The sequence below is a fragment of the Peromyscus eremicus genome, chromosome X (assembly GCF_949786415.1).
Source record: "Peromyscus eremicus chromosome X, PerEre_H2_v1, whole genome shotgun sequence".
NCBI classification, from domain to species: domain Eukaryota; kingdom Metazoa; phylum Chordata; class Mammalia; order Rodentia; family Cricetidae; genus Peromyscus; species Peromyscus eremicus.
The window spans coordinates 24,554,041-24,577,789 of record NC_081439.1 but is presented as its reverse complement, the minus strand read 5'-3'; the positions used below and the strand labels follow the sequence as shown (position 1 = coordinate 24,577,789).

Below are 23,749 nucleotides of genomic sequence, written 5' to 3'. Positions count from 1 at the left end.
GCCCTTCCATCACCCAGTCACCCATCAAATACTTCTGTGCAAGGACTCAAGTAGGGGGACATGAGGCAATCTAGACTTCTGTGGTTCCAGAGGTTCAAGCTAAAGCAGTGAGTTTAATGTCCCAAACTGCACTGGGGTGCAGCCTAAACTAGGCACAGGGACGGGGAGAAACTGGATGCACTCAAGGATAGGGTCTCTTGACATGGAATTCATCTTTGGAAGCCTAAGGTCCTTACAAAATGCAAAGGAGATCCAAATGGGATTATGATGATCTTTAGAAGAAAAGAGATGGTCTGAACATTGGTTTTTTTTTTAAAAACAATGATTTATCACTTAGAGACAAGAGTTTTTTCCTGATGATATTTATTTCATAAATGTAATTATTTTCTAAAACATATTAAAATAGAAAACATGTTCTTTTGATCAATTTATACAAAGAAAATACCAATATAGTAATAAAAATACTGAAAATATATGAAAAGCACCAGAACATTAGAGAAATTACACTGGCAACAACAATTCTAGGAATATATTTTTTATAATTATACAATAAAGTGCTATTAAATCCAGTCAAAATTAGTGGCAAGATATAAAAAGTTATGGTTTTATGAAATTTGAGACTAGGTTTACCAGTAATTGCATTTTAGGCTACTTGCAGATCAAGCTAATGATCTTTTATTAATGTTTTCATGGAAAATGTATTAATTTCCATTCCCATGTGAAAACAAAAATCAAAATGAAAATCCCTGGCAATTTGATCACGAAAAGGCAATGACATGATTAGAGATAAAATTACTGATTAGAATACCAAAAATAATCATGCAAATGTGATTAAATTAAATGAAGACAGAACGAAATAAAATGTAAATATATAGATTAATCAAGATTAGTAGAAAAGTTTAGACGCCTTTGACATTATGGTTAATTTTCTGCAGTTCTGTTTAGTCACATTCACCACAGTTTTGAGGAGTGATGTAACAATGTATGTGTTACATTCATGTATGTTACATTACAATGAATGCTAACAAGGTATGTTACTAAATTCAACTGACCAGACATTAAGCAAGGAAGGGTATTTAGTGTGCCAACACCATTTTCTTATGAAACATTAAAGGGACACTGTTAGGACAATTTTATTCCTCATCTTGGCTAATTGATTCTTCATTTATCTGATGAGGAATGAAAAGCACAGACAAATACTTTGGGATGAGATTATATTAAGGCCCCAAATCTACCACTTGGGAAGTCACTGTGAACATACAGGGACATAGATACTGTGCACAGTACTTAGTGTGGACTGCAGTCTGTTTCACATCTGGAGGTGGCAAACTGAAACAGAAAAACCCAAATTAAGACAAAGTATTACACTAGTGTCCTTTTAAGGTTTTATTTCCTCAGCCGACTTTTGAAGGAGCTCTGTTACATCACTCCTCAAAACTCGGTTTTGGAATCAACTTCTTCAAGCTGAAAGCCCCCAACTCTACTCCTGAGAATAATAAATCTCCAAAGATGGCTACAAATACATTTGCTAGGCAGACTACTTTTCTTTCATCAAAAGTAGATATACATTTGAACCTAAAGTGACTGAAACTGGTCATGTTGATGATAACACAAACTAATTTCATTAGCTTCTGCTTCTGCAAGGTGTATCTCTGGAGGAATTTAGGAGCCGTATGAATATATCAAAGGCAGAGTATCAAGTGGTCCAGAGAGCCCATTGGAAGTAGTGGTTCCCATCCTCTAAGCCTCTTTGTTTTGCTTTTATATTTGCACACATGGATACTCCAGTCTTTTCAAGGTTTCCTTCTCACCAACAATTTTAACAAGGACCATTTTGAACCCAAGGTTAGTTATACTAACAATCAGCTAAATCAACTAGACTGTCAACAACATTACCTAATGCCTTTCATTTAAAAGTGAGGGTTCACATGGCATAATCTGTGGTCCACAGAGGAGACTCCTTTGCCCTGGAATGAAGGAGAAGATGGAACAATGGAAGAGTAGGCCCTTATACTAAACTAGGCAAAAAGGTTCAGTGTCCAAACAGAGTGAACGGCATGAAACTGCATAGAATTGACTAGAAAGGGGGGGCTGTTTTGGAGACTTTCTTTCTGGGCACTGCTACCAGAAATCAACGAAAATTCAACCACATGTAGCTTTCCATATTGTGTCAAAACCGGAGTATTTACTAAAGAGCCCAGATTAGTAAGAGGCAGGCTGCTCAGCAATGCTGAGACACAAAGGCTAAGGTGGTTTGCCGTTAAATAGCTTTACATTCCAAAAAGAATCTTGACTATCATCTGGAAGGAGGTCTCAAAGTTACAAAGTCATGATTACATAAATTACTCTGTTTAAGTATGTTTACTTTTCAATATACATATTTTACATACATAGTATAGAAAAGCGATTACGTCAGCTCAGCTAGTAATTCTGTATTTTTTAAAAAAGCAGATTACATACATCTTTTGGCTACAACAATGCATGTTACTTAGACTTTTCAGCTCAGCTCATGTATTTACATGATAAAACTTTGCTGTGAAAGCATTCAAATCAAAAAGAAAAAAAATAAATTACGTTTAAGCTATTAATTTACATAATGCATATGCCTTTACTTAGTTTCCTAACTAACTATAGTCTCTAATAATCAATGCCTTGGACATTTCTCTATTCAAACAACGGATTTTCAAGCTAGGCACCCTCCTATATGCTACATATTTCCTTTCAGGAAGCCCAGATGTACAGTAGTTCTAGAACGGGGGTAGAGAAGTTTGAGTGGGGTCTGTATACCTTCTCCAGATAATGTCTGAAGGAGTTAGGCCTCTGACCAGGCACCACTTCTTTAACTGTATAACGAATAAAAGAAAGACACGACAAAAGCAAGCAAGACCATTGTTAAGGCAAGCAGCAGCTGTTGGAACCAGATAGAGCGCTGGAGTTGGTCTTCAAGTTTCCTATTGCTTTCTAGTAAACGATTGAGCTGAATGGGAAGAAAAAAAAAGGGACGAAAGATTGATATCAATGAAATAATCATAAACCATGCCAAACTGGAATATCAGAACTCCAAACACTAAAGGGATGGGGCCCATCTACTCTGAAAGGTTGGGGGCTAAAAATGTAAAGTTTGGTGGACACGTATGTCCTTCATGCTCTACTCTGAAAGGTCCAATTTTCTAGTTGAAACAGGACAGAGTTATCACTTCCTGGAGGTCCAGACACCTTTGGGCTATTTAGGTTTCTTTGGTTTCTCTTTCCTTTTGGGCATCGCACCTAGGGCACTGCCATGATAAGTAAAAACTCCACCACTGAGGTAGATGCACGAAGCCCTTTCGTTTCTTTCCAATTGAAATGTACTAGATGGAGCCCTTTTTATATAAGGTGCAAGCCTTTTGTACTCACCAAAGCACTATGTGCTTTACCATTTGGCCCCAATTCCATAGTAAAATTGTCAGAGTCTTTAAATGCTCGTGGCCTTCTGAAAGCAACCTGCCATGTACCATTTCTAACTGGCCTCTTCACAAAGAAGAGGGCACTCCCAAGCCAGGCGTGGTGACCCACACCTGTAAGTAACTCTAGCACTTGGAAGGCTGAGGCAGGAGGATTACAAGGAGTTCCAGGCCAGCCTGGGTTCAAGATGAGTCTTTGTCTCCAAAAGCAAAAAACAGAAACCCCAACAAACAAACAAACCCTAAACTCTGCAAAAGAAACAAAACCAAAACCAAAAAAAAGGGAAGAAAGAGGGCAAAAACCAACTTTCGTTGTCTCTATTAAAAAGTTCCCTTAATTAGTGGACCACAGATGGCCTTCTGGTGCCGATTACCACTGGCGATTGTTTAGGCAGGCAGCAAGCACACTTACTTGCAGATATAGATCTTCACTGGTTTTATCTGACATGTTGGAAGCACCGTCTTTCAGCATGAGAGTGTTCGGTTTGCTGCTCTCAACGGTGTGGCATCTTAACCTAAGAAATTCAAAGGAAACATAACTTCTTCAAAGCTTTAGTAAATATTTTTTCTGAAAGTAAAATAGGGAGTGCAGAGTTAAATGCAAGTGGTTGTGTACTGGAGGCGAAAGGTTTCATTCCTCTCCTTAGGCACAATCCAGAAAGTAGCTCAGTCTATATTTATCTATTATCTTCTGGGGTCTTTTATTCTCCAGTGAAAATGAAAGCTTAGGCTTTGTGCCTGCTTCTAAACCACTGAGCTTAACCCCCAGTCCCCTTTTAGCTACCTAATGTGTGTGTATAAAGAACAAGAGGCTGTGCATAGGGCCCACTGCCCCAGGAAATTCAATAGAAGGCTTCTTTGTATGTTGTTCAGTAGAATTTACCCAGCTTAGCTTTCAATTTCTAGAATGGAGGATGGTGCTTTATTAGAGCTTTTAGTCTCAAGCCACCGGGATCCCTCCTACCTTCGAGGTGAGAGCTCTGGAGAAGGCAGCCATTAGCAACTGGTAAAACCCAAAGCAAAGAAAGTAAAGCAACTTACATTTAACGAACCCCCTCATTTTGAGTGTTTCATAAGCACTTTGAGTTAATCTCGAATTCTTTTTGTGTCACTTGCTCTTAACCTTGCAAAAATTTCCCATGCTTTTAACTAAAAGCAGAAAGATCTTGAGGCCCTGGTCACCCCTGGAGTATATAGCAAAGCCCCATTTCATGAACAGAGCAAACCACACGAAACCAAAACAAAGCTTGACAGAATATAGGTTTTGTTCCTAGGCTATGATGTGAAAATGTAAGTATTGTTATTATTTCGTGAAAAACAGGTGGTACCTCTACTCAGTTGGACCTGCATCAACTTCTCCAGTGTTTTTTTGTTAGCTTTATTTTCTTCTTTGAAACATGGTTTTCCTATGTAGTCCATGCTAGCCTCAAACTTTTGATCTTCCTGCTGCAACCTGCAAGCACTGTACGTTGGGTTATAGGTCCTTATTACCATGTTCCTCATTTTTTTTGGGGTGTGTGTGGGGGGGATGGAACTTAGGACCTTGCACTGTCGCCCTGAGCTGCCTCTCCCAGGCTGTTTATTTAAACAGTGCTCAAGTTTCTCACGTTAAAACCTCAAGACAGCCTGGGCATACTGGAGAGCACGTCTAATGCCAGCTGGGCCAGGAGAACTGTTACAAGTTTGAGGCTAATGCTTGGCTATACAATGACACCCTGTGTCAATAAGTACCCCCAATACCCAAACAGAAACAAACCACTACTGAAAACAAAACCAAGACCAAGACCCTTCATCAACTTCACAGTTGCTCTCTAGTCTGCCACACCTCTAGTCTAGCCCAGTTGTCCAAATCCATCTCTTCGGCATGGGCTCTGCCTGATGCGGTTCCTGCATCCTGAAAGTGCTCTTTCCGGTCAGCAGTACCTTCAGCAATGTGCCCACCAGTGGGCAGCGCCAGTACCTCATCTTTCTTTATCTGCATGGCAGTACTTGGGACTACTGGTCACTTCTCTGTGACACACTTTCTTCCCTGGACTTTACTGACCTGACAAGAGCTGTCCTTCGACCACACAATACTCCTCTAGGCTGGGCCAAATTCAACACTCCTCAGAAGAAACGGTCTAGTGCCCAGCTAGCTGTCTCCTGGCCACACTCTCCCCCCAGTTTTTCCTGTAAGCCCAAGCACATGGCTATTTCTTGAAACTTGCTTTACCCGCCACCACAAAAGCTCTCTGTGCCGTTACAATCGGTCTCAGTGTGACTTCCTTCCTCTTTCATTTCCTTCAGGTCCTAGTCAATGTGGCAGCAGAGAGACCATCCTTCACCACTCTATAAACCAGGCCTTCCTACCTCAGCGCTACTGGTTTAGGGGGGCTCATGATTTGGACTGTAGGAAGCTTAGGAGCATTTGCTAGATGCCCACTGTACCCCACCCCTGAGTTGTGAAAAATAAAGATGTCTCTGGATGTTGGCAAATATTCTTGGGTGGGGCGGGGGGAGGCAAAACTGATGTCACTTCAATAAATTGTAATCCCACTTTAAAAGGGAGTAAAGCAAAACAAAGTAGAAAGCAGTCTCCTCGTGTTTCCTTTACTTTCCAGTACATATTTAAAGACATTTGTCACAGATGACATACAAAGGCGCACACAAGTATCCAACTGTGTTTCCATGTTTCTTTGAGCAGCTTTTCTAATTGTTATCTACGGGTTTCTTCATGTGGGAACAGAGTGGCTGAATTCTCTGAGTAGCTCTGGAGTACTCCAACATGGGCATGTGCCAGTGGATCTCAACTAGGGTTCACCAGTGGCCCTTTACCTCCCGCCTTACCCTTCGACTTTATACTGCCACAGTCTGTGAACCAAGTAAGCATTCCGAGAAGGTGGACTTGAGGGTCAGAGATGTACACATGTCAACTGGTCAGTCCGTGAGCAGCTCCCCTTCTCCAATCCAGGCACCCCAAGAATCGAACAGTTGTAAGAAAAGGACAGTGCCCTCCCCGCCATGCAGGAATTTCCGATTCTTAGTCTTCCATCTCATTTGAGAGGCTGTGAGTAAAAGTGCTTACCTATGTTCCATCACTTTGCTTCTTGGAACTTCTTTCCAGAACTGGGTCAATTCTGCTGGCCCAGTGCCAGATGACTGCTCCATTTCTGCAGCCATTATCAGAAACCGGTCTTGGGCAGAGACTCTTAAGCCTGTATTCCCAAAGAATAATGTAACATATGAACACCAACTGTCATGGGGCTAGATATATGGCTTAACACATTGTTACAATTTAAAAAAAATACTATTTAAAATAATTTTACATTTAAATATACTTTGATCATATTCTTCCCCTCCCCTATAAGTCCTTCCTGATTCTCCCTACCTCCATACCCACCCAACTGTAAGTTCTTTCTCAAAAAAAAACCCCAAAGGAAACCCCAATACAATACAACAATAATCCCCCAAACCAAGAAAACTAAATAAAACACCACCCAAAACAAACAAAAAACCCCACCAAACTGTAACCAAATAAAAGCACACAAAAAATCCTGTGTAGTCCATCATATATGGGTCAACTACTTCTGAACATGAGGCATTATTTAAGAATACATTAAGAAAAAAAGTAAGGAAAGACAACTCACCTCCATGTGGAGAAACGATTATATCAACTGAAGCTCCAGGATCACAGCTGCTGTTGCTTGGCTTAACTCTGTACTTCTCTGGAGCAGTGGTTCTCACCTGGTTAGAAACAGTTACCACATGACCTCATGCTGGTTTGGAGGCATGGCTTAAGAATGGCCTTACAAAAGTGCAGCTAATAAACAATGAATGAAGTCTATGCAACCACCTTGGTTGTTATGAATAGAATGCTATTTGTTCACCAGTAAGATAAAAACATCTTGAGTTATTTAAAAACCTGCTTTTAAGTTTGACTGACACTTGGCCTTCCCCTGCCTTTTTTTTTTTTTTTTTTTTTGAGATAGGGTGTTACTTTGTAGCCATTGCTGGCCTGAAGCTGGCTATGTAGACCAGGCTGGCCTCAAACTCATAGAGGTCCACCTGCCTTTGCCTCTCATGAGCTGGGATTAAAGACATGCACCACCACACGTGGCCCTAGCTTCCCTTTTGTTGTATGTATGTGAGCAGATATGTGCACATGTATGAAACATCTAATTTACAACAGTGAAGGCTAAAACCATCAAATCGGAAGTACCTTTCCCCTCACATTTGGTATATCCTGGAGTGTCGTTTCTATTGGATCCTAATGTGTCAGCAAATACGAAGTGTAGGAGACCATAGTCACTATCAGCCCTACTAGAAGGGAATGCAACAGGGCTCAAAGTACTAGAAATAAATAAAAAGAGGGCACAAGCTGACTATGATATGCACAGTTGTCCACTGCTCGAGGACTACTCTTTCCATCAGTATGTGCCTCCAATCACTTTCATAACTTAGCATGGCTTTAAGGTTTTGTTTCTTACCTTAAAGGCCACTATATTTTTTGTGACATTTGTCAACACTATTAGAGTTTTCTTCTCTCCAGACTCCACGCTTCCGAAATACAATTCTTCGGCTGGGCTAGGTGGATAAACAAATAAGGCATTTATAGCACTCAGACTAAATAGCATTCTAATCATTAGTCTGAAAAAACGTTTGGCCGATAGTTCATGCTCATTTGTACGAAGAGACTTCCTTATAAAAGATGACTACAAAAACAGTTTCCTAATATAATTTTGTACTTTAAACTTCTGATGCTGTGCATGCTAGGAAGCACTATGGTTTTCCCTAAGGTCAGAAAGAAAACAGGAAGGAACAGAAGAGAGAATTATGAAGATGCTGAATTAATCCTATAATCAACACAATCTAAGGTGGATCTGCGTAAGCTCTTTGGGAGGTTATGGATTATAATAAAAAGAACACAGACAGCATTACTGCTCCAGCTCTCCCTAATTACAAACAGCTTCGACTTGAGCACCTTTTTACACCAATAGAAAAGAACATAATCTCACAGAAAGCTTATTAGGGATATATTTAAGTAACAGAATAATTTCTTACTACACAATGGCTTTTCTGAGTAATGGAGGAGAAAAGATAGACACGGAAAGAAATTTGGAGTAGCAACCAGAGGGCAGTTAAACTAGTAAAACTAGTAAGTCTCAAGCTTCCAAGTTTGCTATTATTGGATACTGTAATATCTATAACCTAAAATGAAAAGATTCAATTCTCCCAAAAAATTATGTAGCTTAACATTAACCAAACTGTGTCAGTTGCCTCAAAACAAAGGGAAGGACATTTGGCGTAGTGTTTTTGCTTTAAATTGAAAACTGAATAGCTTACATCATTTTTTTCATATAACTTAAGTATATATACACATATATTTATGTATGTATGTATTTATGTATCTTAACGTTTTGAGACTCTTTAGGTAGCCCAGGCTAGTGTCCAAGTGTGAGCCTCTTGCCTCTTACGATTGCTGGAATTGAAGGCTTGCACTGGTAAGCCCAGATGGAGATACGTTTCTACTTGATGTGTTACACAAGAAACATCTTCCCATCAAGGATATTCACTAATCTAGAGAAGACATGTGTTTAAGGATAAACCTGCCCACCTTTGGGCAAGATGGTAAACACACACAATTGCTTAATTGCTCTTGGAGCCTGTCCAACAGGAGACATGAAAAAGCAGCAATGTTACAGATATCAGAGCCTGTCTCAGTAAACAGTATAAAAATCAGGAGCAGCTTGGGGAGATGACATTAGTGGGGTGGGGTCCTTGTGCACACGAAGGAGCAGCTCTGTGACTCTGATGGGGGCGCAGGTAGTGGGGTCATGTCCAGAGTGCAGTCCTGGGAACTGTCCTATTCTAGTCTGCCTTTCCAGCTGCTCTCACTGTTGAATCTCAAGAGCTGTAGGCTAGGATCTATGCTTTGGATGGTCCTTCTGCGAAGCACGAAATGTTGACTTCCAAACTAGTCAAAGAAAAAGTGCAAACAGACAAACTCCAGAGGTGAAAAAGGGCAAAGAAAAACGGTGGGAGACAAAATTTATGTTGGGTGGTTTTCCCTTACTCACATTCTTACACAGACAATGGCAATAAATCCAAATCCACCTCCACCAAGAATCAACACACACATAAACAAACCAGCTCTGTCAATTAGAGAATTTCAGATTGCATTTTTTAGAAGTCTAGCTGTATTGTTGATGGAAGGTGTACTCCAATATACTCCAAACATAGTTACACATGAAGGTTTTAAGGAAAGGGACAAGAATACCACATTAGGTCATCACTAACCAGTGTTGGTATAACAATATTGAATAATAATATAGGAAATAGTCCTGGACTTTTTTTTCTGGTGCTAGGGATCAAACTCAGGGCTTTACACAATTCCACCCGTGAGCTGCACCCCCAGCTCCCAATCCCAAATCTTTTGGATTAACAACCTAGAATGGAGCTAAATATGTCTGAAATTAGGGTTTCATCAAAACCCTATTTTCCTAGAACACACTGGGCTTTCAGAAGGTCAAATCAACAAATACATCCCCTTATTTTTACAAGTATCAGTAATAAAACAAATGTATCATTAAGATTCATAAATGAATATTCAATATTACCATCTGAAGTGTGATAAGGGCTTTGACACATACTCAGTGGAAGAAATAATAAAAAGGGTAGTTAGAAATGGTCACTAAGTCAGGAAAAGAAGGCAAATTGTACTCTTAACAAATTGTACTGTCTACTCTCAACAGTTTAAACAAGAGGGTAGAAGTTTCCTTAATCTTACAGTCCTCCCTACTCCTAAGATGATCAAGATATGTTACAGCAATGCAGTGAAAAAGATCTTTGTTACCTGATGTGTAATAAGGGCCCTTTAAAAACACTCAATGGCTTTTTAAAAGTTTTCATCTTTGAATCAACTTTTTCGTTTTCATCTGCTTTGGAAGCAGACTCAGTTGGGCTGATCTATAGATTAAAAAACAAAGAAACAATGGAGACAAGATGAAGCAGTTTTAGTTCAAGTTGGACAAGTCATTGGGAGAACAACTAAATATCAAGATTCAATGCAAATTATAGGTGTTAACATGTTTAGCATGTCTGAATGACATGTTTAACATATATTGACATGACCGTGAAAACATATTATATGATTCTCTTATAAACATGACATTCTTGAAGATATTTGTTCTAAATTATAATGTACTTATCACACAAGCCCTTGCTAAGTTTTGTAAAGACTGACAATTAACAAGTTCTTCAAAACAAGATAAAAAGGAACTTCACCCAGGTGAAGTTTTATATTAATCACTTATTTTTACCTTAGATAAATAAATATATTTTTGACACAAAAACTCCTTCCAGATGGACTTTGCCAAGTTTTGCACAGAGCATGGACTCAGCTCTTTTTATTCAGGGAAAAGAAAGTATGCTGCAATTCAATTGACCTCATCCCCACTCCTTCATTTTCTCAAGACGCGGAAGCATGGTAACTGGATTATCTCCAGGATGCAGGCTGAGCTGGGGAAGCATGACAGGGCTTTTCCCCCATGTACGAGGGACTGAACTTAGGGCAGCATGCATGCTGGACAAGTGCTCTACCACTGAGCTACGTCCCAAGCTTTAGACGGCAGCTTTGGATTCCGTTCGACTTTATCCCTCAAATTACCTTGTCTGACGGAACTGGTTGTTCTTCATTAGACACTGTCTCCAAGGTTTCCTTACCATCACCTTCTATATCCTCTTTACTTGAGGTTTCATCCTCGCTGGCAATCGGCCCGTTTTCACACAGTGGTGTCTGGAAGTCATCATCTACCAGTGGTGGGTAGCTATACTTGAAAGGATCCTAAAGAAGAGAACATGCCTTATCAGCCTGGTAGTAATGTGGAGAGAAATATTTCTCTCATGCTATGTTAAAAATTGATTACTTGGGCCAAGAAAATATGCTTCATTGGTGAAATAAGGAAAAAAATGGGATTCGTTTCAAAGAAAAAAAAAATCAAGTTACATCTTTAGCTTACTTCGCAGCAAGAAGTTCAGATGGCCAAAAGCATTAAATGTAGCGTGAGTATCTTTGTGTGGTTTTTAAATCATAAAAGTGTGCATTAAAACAGAAGAGGAATACAACAGCTCAGCAAAACTCTCAGGAGAGCAGACTCTGCACACAACACAGAACATAGGTGGTGTAATAACACTGACAACTGGCTCCTGATGTGGCTCAATGGTAAAGTACTCCTCTAGCATGTTTGAGAACCTGGGTTCAATGCCTAGCATTACAAGTAAAACAAACCTCAATCAAGTAAAAAATATAAAAAAAGCCCATAAAACCAAAACAAAATATCAAGAGGGCTAAAGATGGCTCAGTGGGTAAATTGACTGCTGAGCTACCAGGAGGACTTGAGTTTAGACCCCATGTGAAAAGCCACATGTGGTAATACTAGCCTGTAATTCTAGTACCAGGAGGCAGAGACAGGAGGACCTTAGGGGTTCAATGGCCAGCCAGTCCAGCTAATCCGTAGGTTCCAGACACAGTGAGAGACCCAATTTGGCCAGGCAGAAAAAATATACCTATAATTATTTACATAGGTTTCGAACTTTAGGAAAAGTCACTTTCGTATTCTTTTTAACAGCTTTGTAAATACTAACAAAATATTTGAGGTGGGGAATCACCATGTAGTCCAGGATGGCCCAGAACTTTGCAATCCTCCTTTTTTTTTTTTTTAACCTCTTGGATACTGAGATTACAGGTGTGCACTACCACATCTGGCCACAACATTATAAATTTCAAACACACCCACCTGTTTCTGATCTCTGTTAATAAGTAATACGAATCAGTTAAGAAAAAAATTCTGAGGGCTGGGCAAGAGAATTTGCCTAGCATGAATTTGGCCACTGGTTTAATCCTTAGCACCCAAAACAAAGGAGAAGAAATCAATCAAAAGCAAACACCCCTTCCAAACTTTGGCAGCACATTTTAAAGGATGCATTTCAAATTAACGGACTACTGAATAGGAAAGATGGAGGCGGGGGGGGGGGGGGAGGGGGACGATGACACAAAATTCAGTAACTTATGCTCATGTTAACATACATAGGTGCAGACATAGGTGAAATCTTGCCACACACTGATTTGGAATGATCTCTATGCTGTGTTATGAAGGAAAAACTGAGATATACAATACTATACAAATACACTATCTACTAAAAAAAGATGAGTAGGAGGAAGTCTTATGTACACTTGCCTACATGCGCAATACACATTCCTGGAAATTAAGATAAGAAATACAATCATGGAAGGCAATAGAGTGGTTGAGACAAGAATAGAAGACCTGTTTATGAAGACCTGTTTCTGAATATGCTTCTGAATCCTAAATGCAGCACTTCAGTTTAGAATCATATACATATATTAGCTATTCAAAAAATTAGTGAACTTTGAAACGTAAGTGAAAAGTATCTACACCACTGCATCCTTTTCTGGGGGTATCAGTGATCCTTCCTTGGGCATTATGATATGGCATGGATCTCCCTGGGAAGGGGAAATAGAACAGATTTTGGAGGTGGACTGGGGGCAGATGGGGATGGGAACAGGAGGGATCAGGTGCGGGGGATGGAGGGAGAGAGTATGGGAGAAACAACTGGAATTGGAGGGCACCTGGGGGCCAATGGTAAACAGTGCAGTGGAAATTCCCTGGAATCTATGAGGGTGATCCTATCGAGGACTCCTAGTAACAGAGCCTAAACTGGCCATCCTTTGTAACAAGGCAAGGCTTCTAGTGGTGGGACCACAACATTAACCCAGCCACAAAATCTTCGACCTATAGCTTGCCCTGCCTGCAAGATGTGCTGGGGCAATGGTGGTGTAGAACTTGTGGGAGTGGACAACCAATGACATGTCTAATTTGAGGTCCATGCTATGAGAGGGAGCCCATGCTCAATACTGCCTGGATGACTAGGAACTGAAGGCTGGATAGCCCAGAGACCTAGGGTAGACTCAAGCACAAATGGAAAAAAGTCAATGAAATGATTCCTAATGATATTCTGCTATACTCATAAATCAGTGCCTAGCTCAATTATCATCAGAAAGGCTTCTTCTGGCAGCTGATGGGAGCAGATACAGAGACCCACACTCAAACATTAGGAGGAACTTGGGGGAACCCTGTGTAAGAGGGAAGAAAGGACTGTATGAGCCAGAGGGGTTGAGAACACCAGGAGAGCATGGCCCACAGAATCAACTAAGCAGGGCTCATATGGGCTCACAGAGACTGAAGCAGCAATAACAGGGCCTGCATGGGTCTGCACCAGGTCCTCTGAATATGTTATAGTTGTTAGCTTGGTGTTTTTGTGAGGCTCCTAACAGTGGGAATGGGGGTGTCTTTGACTCTTTTATATCTGCTCTTGGGACCCTTTTCATCCTACTGGGTTGCCTCCTTCAGCCTTGATATGAGGGTTTGTGCCTAGTCTTACTGTATCTTGTGCCATGTTTGGGTGATGTCCCTGGGAGGCCTGCTCTTTTCTGGGGGGATATGGAGGACGAGTGGATCTGGGGGAGATGAGAGTTTGTAGGGGAAATGGAAAGAGTAGAGGGAGGGGAAGCTATTGTTAGAATGTATTATATGAGAGAAGAATAAATAAAACATTTTTAAAAGATACGGCTTTTTCCTTTTGAGTACACAGTGTAGAGTGCTATTTATTATTCAGCATTATTCTACAAGTTTCAAGGCCTGTACTTACTGTCCCACCCATGTGGGGAGGCAGGTATTCCACACTGACATACTCCTGGATTTCACTTTTACTTGCAAACTTCAACAAACTTACTGCTTCGGGGCCAAGCCAGCTTTTCACAATTTTGAAAGCAGCTGAAGAAAAACAATCACGTCACAGAGCTTTACTTGACATGTCAAGTACTTTCCTGTATGTTCTAACCCGCAACTTCTGAGACGAGTTTCAACTAGGAGCTGTTAGTGTGTTTCTTATGAGGCAGGGCACTTACCGTTCTTCAATTCTGGGAGGCTTGATGGTATGCATGGCCCTCACAGGTTTCAAATGATCCACAGAGATTCAGGAAGACTAAATTACCCTGATGTTCATGGAGAAGCTTTTCAGAGTTTTGACCTCTGACCACATCTTTCAGCGGCCTCAACATCTATGACTTTTAGACAATGAAGCAAACTGCTCTATGATTCAGGAAGGAATTTCATGATGTTGTGAAGAATCCTTTACTTTGTGTTTCTTCTGATAAACCCTCAATCTGAAAACCCTTCTCAAAGGAAAAGGTAGAAACAGGAGGAAGAGGTCCTGCTCATTATGGGTGTGAGCCAGAACCAGCTTCCTTCCTGACTCAAACCTCTGCATTTTTCCCAGGCCTCACAGTTTATATAACCACGAGAAAGACGCTGCAAGAATAAACTCCTATCAAACGTAGCTATTTGACAGTTACAATTCTGCCCTGTGTCCTGTCGTTTGTTTTATGCTTAATTAAAAAAAATATTTCTGTTGGGACATTTTTAGCACATTTGGAAAAAACTAAAAGCAGACTGCTGCAACAAATATGCAAAAGTGATAGTAGAGAAAAGGAGAATTAAGAATAATAAAAACATTAAAGTGTGGTTTAGAAAATCACGTTTTATTCTTATTCTGGTTCACTATGATTTAAGCTTTTGTTCAAATACTATTTAAACTTTCCTTTTCAATTTAAAACAGCTTCTGATTTGACAGGATTGAAGTCATGCTATTGGAATTAAATGAAGTGTTAAGTCTGATTTTTTTCATGCCAGCTTTATTGAAATAATTCACAAATGATTCTAGCTGTAGGTTATCATAAATGCCAAAAAGCTCTGTTCTGTGCAGTTCAAAATTACCCTTACCTAAAGTGAGGTCTTTTTTAGCCTGGGGGCCTTAGATTAATGAGAACAGCATGATCTAGGATTTTGGGAGGGACTTGGAAAACCAACATGTGATTTAAGGTAGGAGCAGTGGTCTATGGAGTATCAGTAGGGACTAACCACAGGCAAAATCAAGATGCCTACATAATGGAGCTCCAAGACAATTTCTGAGTACCAAGGCACATGGCTTCAATGAATTTCCTTGGTTGGCAATACTGCGTGTGTGCTGCTCACACTGATGCCAACAGAGAGATCTGTTTCACATTGAAAACGTCTCTCTGAACCCTTTCCTTGCAATAAATCACAAAAGTGAGCACCACTGCTTTCAGTGAGTTCTAGCAGTCCTAGTGAGTGATCAAACGTGAAAGGCATTTGGGGAACTTCTTGAATTTGTGGAAGGTAGCCTTGTATGGACTGCTAGGATCCCTTTAAAATCTACATTTTTTTCAAACAGCACTTTCTGGTCCTACTATTTAAAGTGTTTTATCATGAGATGGTATTAGATTTTTGTCACTTTTTCACTTTATTAATATGGTATATTACCCTGATTTTCCCACTTGGATCAACTTCGCATTCTTAAGCCAAATCCTGCTTTGTCATGGTTTGTCAGGTCTCACCAGCCTGAGCTCATTGATTAGATCAGACTGGCTGGCCAGACAGCTCCAGAGTTCTGCCTGTTGGTATCCTCACCCCTCACTCCTTGGGCTAAGGTTATAGGCACACGCTACCACTACGACTGGCTGCTTTACACAGGTTCTTGGAGGATTCAACTCAGTTCTCAAGTACTTTCCCAACTGAGGCATCTCTGTAGCCTATAATGCTTTTTCTGTTTCTTTGGCTACCGTTTGTTAGTTTTGTCCTTCTGTAGCACCAGAGGTGGAACTCAGGGCTTCTCACAGGCTAGGCAAGTGCGCAATCACTGAGCCATACCCTTCAAAGGACTGGTGCATCTACAGTTGTAAGGATTGCAGTCTGGAGTTTTCTTTACATCTTATGTGGGTATCAGGCCTGTATTTACTCATAAATGAGTTACAATCAGTCCTTTGTGGCCTATTTTTAGAACTGTTTACAAAGGATCCGGGTGAATTCTTTAACTATTTCATAGAATTAGCCAGGAAAGCCACCAGGACCTGAATGCTTCTTTGTGGGATTTTTTTTTTTTTTGGTTGTTGGCTACTACTTCTGATTATTCTTGAGCCAGTTTCTAGGTCTTCCTAATAATTTACCATTTTCATCTAGTTTTCTAATTTTGTTGCTATAATTGTTTTTTAATTCCACAAAGTCAGTAGTGACCTCTGTTTTCTGATTTAAAATTTTAGTAAGTTAAGTGTTTATTCTTTACCAGCATGAAAGGTTTGCCAATCAGGGACTTTTCCTAGAACTGAATTCTAGTTTACAGAGTTAGCCTGTTGTTTGCTGTGCATGCAACAATGGACTTCTGTAAACACCAATGAAAACAGAATGTGAAGAAGCAGCATTCCTTTTAAAATCACTAGGTAATTTTTTTTCAATGGCCATTTCAAAAGACTCAGAGCAAAATTATGATTGTCAAAAGGGCTATGTGACTACAATGATTGAGAGTGACTTTCAGATTCCTCCCAGCTTGTCCCTCCACACTTGAAACCCAAGAGAAAACCTAGGCAACACATGTTTTGTTAGACACCCTATGTGTGGGAAACAGAACGAGGCTTCTTGCAATTGCTTTGCCCAAATGGCAGATTATCTTGAGGCTGGTTTTAGAAAAGACTAGTGGAAAAACTCTCAGTGTCTGAGGAGACAGAATGTCAGCCTTATTTGTTTAAAAACCAGCCTTTCAGTACCCTGGCTGTAGCCTTTTAAGAGTACACAAGTATAATACAAACATGTTCCTAAACAGCTGTAGAAACATGGCTGAATGGGCCAAGTGAGACAAATGAAAGTCAAAACGCTTTAGAAAAACACAAATAATATACTCACCATTCATTATCCAAGGCATATCAAAGATCACTATTTTTGCTGAAAGACGGAAAAAAAAGAATCACTCAATTTGACTTAGTACCTCTATAATACTCTACCAGTTTGACCCGATCTAGAAAAAAAAACTAACATGTGAGGACAAATTGAGCTGATTGGCCAAGTTTTCAGGGAAGTATGAGTAGTGCTGGGACAGACCATTGTCTCAGAATGGGGAGGGGGCCCAACAATGCACTGTCTTTGTCCTTTGGCAAGCAATGCATTCCTTTGTTCATTTGCTGCGTTTGCTGCTTGAACAAAGGTACACGAGAAAATGGTTAAAAGGACATGGGTGTGACATGTCAGACCAGTGCAGAAAGCAACTGCGCTTTCAAAATATTTACATGTCTAATTTATGGCTTCGCTTATCATTTCTTGAGTCACACTATTAAACTAGTCACAGAGCCATCCCTTCCTTCTGATTCTAAGAAACAGAAACTATTTTTTTCTTAAACGTTATGAGCTCCAGGAAGCCAATACTTCCAAAGTACACAGAAGTGTTATTTTAGATACAGAACTGAGGATATTAAGTAGCGCTATCAACACCTGTGAGGGAAAAATATCAGAAACCACAACGGAGACTGTGATAGCCAATTCATTCTTCTATTCTGGATGAACCAAATATGTAATTTCATTTTTCTCTGAGCAGAGAACCCTGTAGAATGTTATACAAAACTAGCACAAAGTAAAGTACACAAAAAGAATATGGTAACAGGAAGAGGTAGACTGGTGCTCAGTATTCCTGTTATTCAGTGGGAGTATAACTAAAGTAGAATAGTTCATGGCATGTTTTGAAAAACAATCAGTTAAGGAGCCCATAAAATCCAATGCCTGCAAAACCACATGATTTTGGTAGAACACAGACATCATCTGTATTTAACTGAAATGAACAATATTACCATTCACTTTTATATGAATCCATGAATAGTTCTTTCAAAATAATCCTGGACATATTTGATAAGTAACTATAGTATATTTTTTTCTCAGTGGCTCATCACAAATGCTTTTAAGTATTTCAGTCAACAGGTATTTTAGAAGGCTGAATGTATTTTATAAAGTAATAGTTACATTAGTATTATTTCTACATGGCTCACCACAATGTCCTTTACATCCTTCAATAAACAAGCATTTGTTTTGTTTTGCCCATAAAAGAAGCAAGTTAATATCATGAAGTAGTAATTCTATAGCATCCATTGATGGGCACTGCTCAGCAAGACTTAATGAGTCAGGGTGTACCAGATATACAAGGAACAATAGATGGTTCAAGTTTCCCAACCTGGACATTGTCATTCTCTTTACCAACATTCACAGTCTCTAAAGGGATTGCAGTATAGGGCCGTAGGTGGTGCTGATTCTAGATAGCCATTGTGCTTTCGGTTACCCAAGAGATCCTAACTGTGGGATCTGTCAGAAATATGCGCAGGCAGTTCTGTGAATTTCCATTTTGATAGCCCTTTGCTTCTCCTGCCCTTTCAGTTTTACAGAACTGGAGTTAAATATATTTGACTGTTTATGTGGGTTGGCCACTTATTTTCCCCATAAATCCAACAGACGAAAAATGAGCATACAAAGCTTACGAGGAGTCCATCATTTGTGTCATTATCGGAGAGTTACCATTCAAAACAAACAAAACAAGGCCGAGGATGTTAGTTTAGTGGCAGAACACTTGCCTGGCATGTACAAGGCTCTGGGTTCAATCTCCAGCACCATAAGAAACCAAAGTAATACCAAACTCTCTAAACACAAGAGTCAAATGTAGTGCATTGTGATTCAGTATTTTCTTAGTGCCAATTTTAAAACAGCAATTAGTAACATACTGTATGTATTTATCGTACAATGTGCCTTATCAGTACTGCTTATCTGTTCTTGCATGCAGCAAGTTCCACATAATAAATATAATTTTAGACAAAGATCAGTAAAAAATGGGCTCATATTGCAAATAAATGTATAATTGCACACAGCTGTGTGTCAGATGTTACAGGATGTCTTGGTGTTTAGAACTTCACTTGCACCAGTAACTGTAAAGGAAAATTACTGCAAAAAATTGTCTATGTATCTACCATGATGAGGATTTACATGTCTACCTATGAAGACATTTAAAGTATTTAATCAGAAAACAATAGTCCAGGTATGAGACTCTGCAATATAAAGCTTTATAATTTTTGGACATCATCTATAATTACAACATATTATGTTTTTATAAAGGAGTAAGTTACTTACAGAGGTATTTGGGGTAATACACCTTAAAGCAGCTGATGATAAAGCGTACAAATTCCATGTCCTAAAAATAAAGATTAAAGCTTTAAGGCTGTCCATATTAGAGAACTTCAAATTACACATTTCTAAAGGTGATGAATTATTAAATACAAGTGAGATTACTATTTTTCTTAAGAGATAAGCTAATATAAGTATCTATTGCCCCAAGGATTAAGGTTTAGGTCATTAAGCTAAGAATTGGCTCTAAAATTGAGTTAAAGAAGTCAGACACTTATTGGTATTTTAAAAATTACTTGTATTACTTCAAACTAGTTATATGCTTCAGGCTATAAGAGCCATGGGGTATGCTATGTATATAAAAGTGATCCCCACAGAGAGATTCTACAATTCTATTGAACAGCTAAAGAATTATTGAAAAGGGTACTGTTTATAACCTGACTAACTGAAATAATATATAATATTCATTTGTAGCTATACATATATAGGTTATGGTTTAGTATTTACTTTCTAAATATAATTTTTACCTTATAAGAGCTTCAATAAAAATACTGTATTAATTTTTTTAATCCCACTGATCAGACCTGCCCGTTTACTTTTTATTTAAAAGGACCCAGATTATTGTTGTTTTTGTTTTTGTTTTTGTTGGTTTTTTTTTTTTTTTTTGCTCATAATCAAGTGCTGTTCATTCATTCCAATTGTTAGGAGACTGTATTAAGCAGCTGTCAGGGTAGTTCTCTTGATTCATATACAACAACAGAAAATTAGGTCATTAGGGACATTATTCATGTTTCATTCCCCATATTATTCCATGCTAGCAGGCTGTTTTATTAATCCTGCTCAGCCACCTTATAAACACTGCGAGTTTGAAAAGCTAAGCAGACAGGCTGTAATCCAGGACAGCTATTAAAAACCTGGTGATTCTGGATAGGACAAGCTATAAAGTCATTCCTGGCATGAGTTGCAGCACCTTTAATTGCAGTAAACTGAATGTAAGCATCCCTAGCTCTAACTATTTAATATGGGAGAAATCCTAGTATATAATAATACCTTTATAAATAATCATTATATCCACTGCACACAGTTTCAAGAATCTATGGTTAAGTAAGAGCCAGAGAAAGGGCTTAAAAAACTAGCTCTACAAACATTACCTAATTTAAAAGCCATGACCACTCTCTGATACTCTTACTAGTCTTCATCTAGTAGTCATTAAAATCATGTATTCAATTGAATGTCCTTGTTCATAAAAGCTTGAATACTGCTAATTTTGGGGGATGTGATGTATGTCTACACTGGGTACTACATACCATAGCTTCATGAAACAGCTTGTTGTACAATTTCTCAGGATGTTTTTCAGAATGGTGTCTTTATCGTGCAAAGTGTTCACCCTCTGATGATGCATGCAAGATTTTTCTTTCTAGTTCAACTGCTGAGAATGGATACACCTCTCCTAAAATGTTGATTATTTAAAGTCTAGCTATTTGTATAATTTTAAATGATTCCATTCTTTTAGCTAGGAAGGTAAAAGGCTATAGTCAACATTGAAGTTCAACTTTTACTAAAGCATTTTTTTAACGCATCTTTATAAGCTGACTTTGTGAATCCTAAAAGTGTCATATAAAAAAAGAAATTATCCAGTAAAGATTCAGGTGCTATATAACATTAACAATGGCTGAAATATGTAATAGTACCAATGGTCATTCTTTACAAATTAGAAAAGACATTCTGTAAGTCATTTGAAAAACCATCAGATAGCTCCTATCAATTCACTACATTAGGTACAGAAAACATTAACATACATTGTTCATGGTTGTGAAGTAATAATAGGTGGCTAAAGAACAACAGAATCATACTCTATCTTTATTGAATGTTGACTTAGCTAAGTCATTTTCGTTTCATTTAGAATATAAAATGTTTTGCTTTGTAATTTAAAATCCACTCAATGGAAACTACATTTTTAAAAATATGCAGGGTATTAGACTCTTAATGTGAGAAAACATTCTGCCGTCTCCTCTCCTAAAGCTCTTTTTAATTGTTCTCTCTAACCTGGTTTTGTTGTTTAAATTGAAGACACCATTATTTTGGGCTACACAGCCACACACATACTATAGTAAAACAGTTCTTTTTATCTTAAACAGGTATTCTCCAATATCATTACAAGTTCTTCACAAATACCAACATACATAGTGTGTACTCTATCAATGAAGTATAACTTAATTGACCATTTTGCCATGTTGGACACACAGACTTTTTCCTAATCTCTCATTATTTTTTGAGACAGTCTCACTATGCTGTCCAAGCTATCCTTGAACTTTTATGAACTTTTTAAACAAACTTTTATAAACTTTTATGTTTAAATAATCTTTATACCTCAGCTTCATAAGTAGCTGTGGCTACTGGTGTACATAGAAGAACATACTGCTATTGTAACTAGTGATTTAACTAAATTTTCAGGCTGGTAAAGTCATCTGAAGAAAACTGGTTCCGCAAGCTTACTAGATAAAATAAAAAATAAAAAAATTCAAGAAGTATAAACAAGTGCCCAACAATAGCAGAGGCAAACTCACATGAATACCTTGCACCCTCAAAACAAGGCAAAAATATAAGGTCACAGAGATTATGCATGTGTTTATTCAATATTTAGTGACTGTGTTACTCTGTTCTAGGCATGGGGGTTGGTGCTGGTGGATATTAGCATGCTAAAAATGTTCAGTGTTCATCACAATGACTCATGTCCTGCCAGCCTCCATGTCTTACCTCTCCATCTACATCATCAGACATGGAACATTGCTAGGAAATATAGCATCCCTACCGAATACTGAAGCAAATTTAATTCTCTGCAAACCCTATTCCACATTTGACTTCACACGCAATGCAAGGGGAAAAATAACCACTTTAGATTCTGCTAGCTTCATTTTACAACAATATTCAGATGTCAAGAAGACAGGAAATACAGAGGAAACCAGGACACGCTTTAGGATTAATGAAGAATGCTTACCATGCTATTGAGTCCAGTTTCTGACATGTCAAACATCACTGTGATAGGCTTCCCATTTTCTCTCTTGGCGTATCGTTCCAACCAGAATGCTATGAGCTTCTTTTTGTCCATTATGGTTTTCTGGTCTTTTATATGATACTTCACTCTGATCCAGACTTTAAGCAGAACAACAGATTAAAATAAGCATATTATTTATTTGTGGCTATATATATATATATATATAATTTCCCTTGGCATATTCATTTATAATTCATCTTGTTTTGAATAAAAACATCTCTCCCCTCTTTAAAATGAGAAATAGTTGCACTTGGGACCTTTAAATTAAAGAGTAGAAGAGAGGCAAACTACTTTTCTCTCCTTTAGGAAATAAACAGACGTCACTTTTAAGTGAGCTGAAGAGAGAACGCAGGTGAACAAATATCATTTTGTAATAACCCAGAAGTGCTTTGCACTATGCTTAAGAGGAAAGCCACTGGTCTGATCAAACACTAGAAAATATGTTCCAACCAGAAGAGATACACAGACAGGCAGGAGGGAGGCCTGAGGAGTGCCGTGCAGGGGAGTGGGACATGGAAAAGCTTAGGGTGCTGACAGCTAAGACTGAAATGGGATGGTGAGAAGAGAAGCAGAACAGAAGCAGGGGAGGGATGGCTAGATGACTCCGAAGTCCTAGCGTCATTTTGGTTTTGCTATTTCAAAACCTAGCTTGAGCAATGCCATAGAGGTTGGAGTATTAGAGGCCAGGGAGGAAACCTATCGGGTCACAACCTGGGAAGGAGCTGACAATAAGAGAACAGGGTAGACAGGGCTGAACTGAGGAAGTGGCTGGTAAAGATGAATCGGGAACCAAAATGATGCTAAAATTATAGAGAGAGCCAAGAAATGAGCCAGAGCTGACAATCCAGAAGGAGCATGATGGCAGGACACAAGTGTGAGTTGTAGATCATGTTGAGTGTTGAAGAGATACCAGCTGGCAGGCAGCTGGGTATGCACAAGCAGCTTGGGAATTGCATGGGATCTGCACTGTGAATTGGGAAGTTGCCAAAGCTGATGTGTCTGAGATGACCCCATGGGACAGTAGCAGATGCAAAGTATAAGAAACCGAGAAAAGAACGGGCTTTGGGAAACACGTTTCAGGAGCAAACTGCAGAAGAGGTATGAGAAAAGGAGACTGAAAAAGAAGAGGCAAGGATAAGAGGAAAGTCAAAATACAGTGCAGTTCACAAGCTAACGAAAAGGCAAGGAAG

The 23,749-nt window shown here is 39.0% G+C and overlaps 1 protein-coding gene across 1 annotated transcript in view; it reads right to left on the bottom strand.

The window, feature by feature from the left end:
- Nucleotides 1-488: 488 nt before the first annotated feature.
- Mospd2 (motile sperm domain containing 2) overlaps nt 489-23,749 on the bottom strand; it is a 40,195-nt gene continuing 16,934 nt past the window's right edge. The window contains exons 5-15 of the mRNA XM_059250295.1: nt 22,503-22,657; nt 19,511-19,571; nt 17,255-17,293; nt 14,148-14,272; nt 11,089-11,265; nt 10,276-10,388; nt 7,910-8,006; nt 7,070-7,166; nt 6,508-6,637; nt 3,856-3,958; nt 489-2,977 (exon numbers count right to left, since the gene is read on the bottom strand). Of these exons, the coding sequence (XP_059106278.1) occupies nt 2,840-2,977; nt 3,856-3,958; nt 6,508-6,637; nt 7,070-7,166; nt 7,910-8,006; nt 10,276-10,388; nt 11,089-11,265; nt 14,148-14,272; nt 17,255-17,293; nt 19,511-19,571; nt 22,503-22,657 (1,235 nt within the window). The 3' untranslated portion in view covers nt 489-2,839. The remainder of the gene's footprint in view (nt 2,978-3,855; nt 3,959-6,507; nt 6,638-7,069; nt 7,167-7,909; nt 8,007-10,275; nt 10,389-11,088; nt 11,266-14,147; nt 14,273-17,254; nt 17,294-19,510; nt 19,572-22,502; nt 22,658-23,749) is intronic.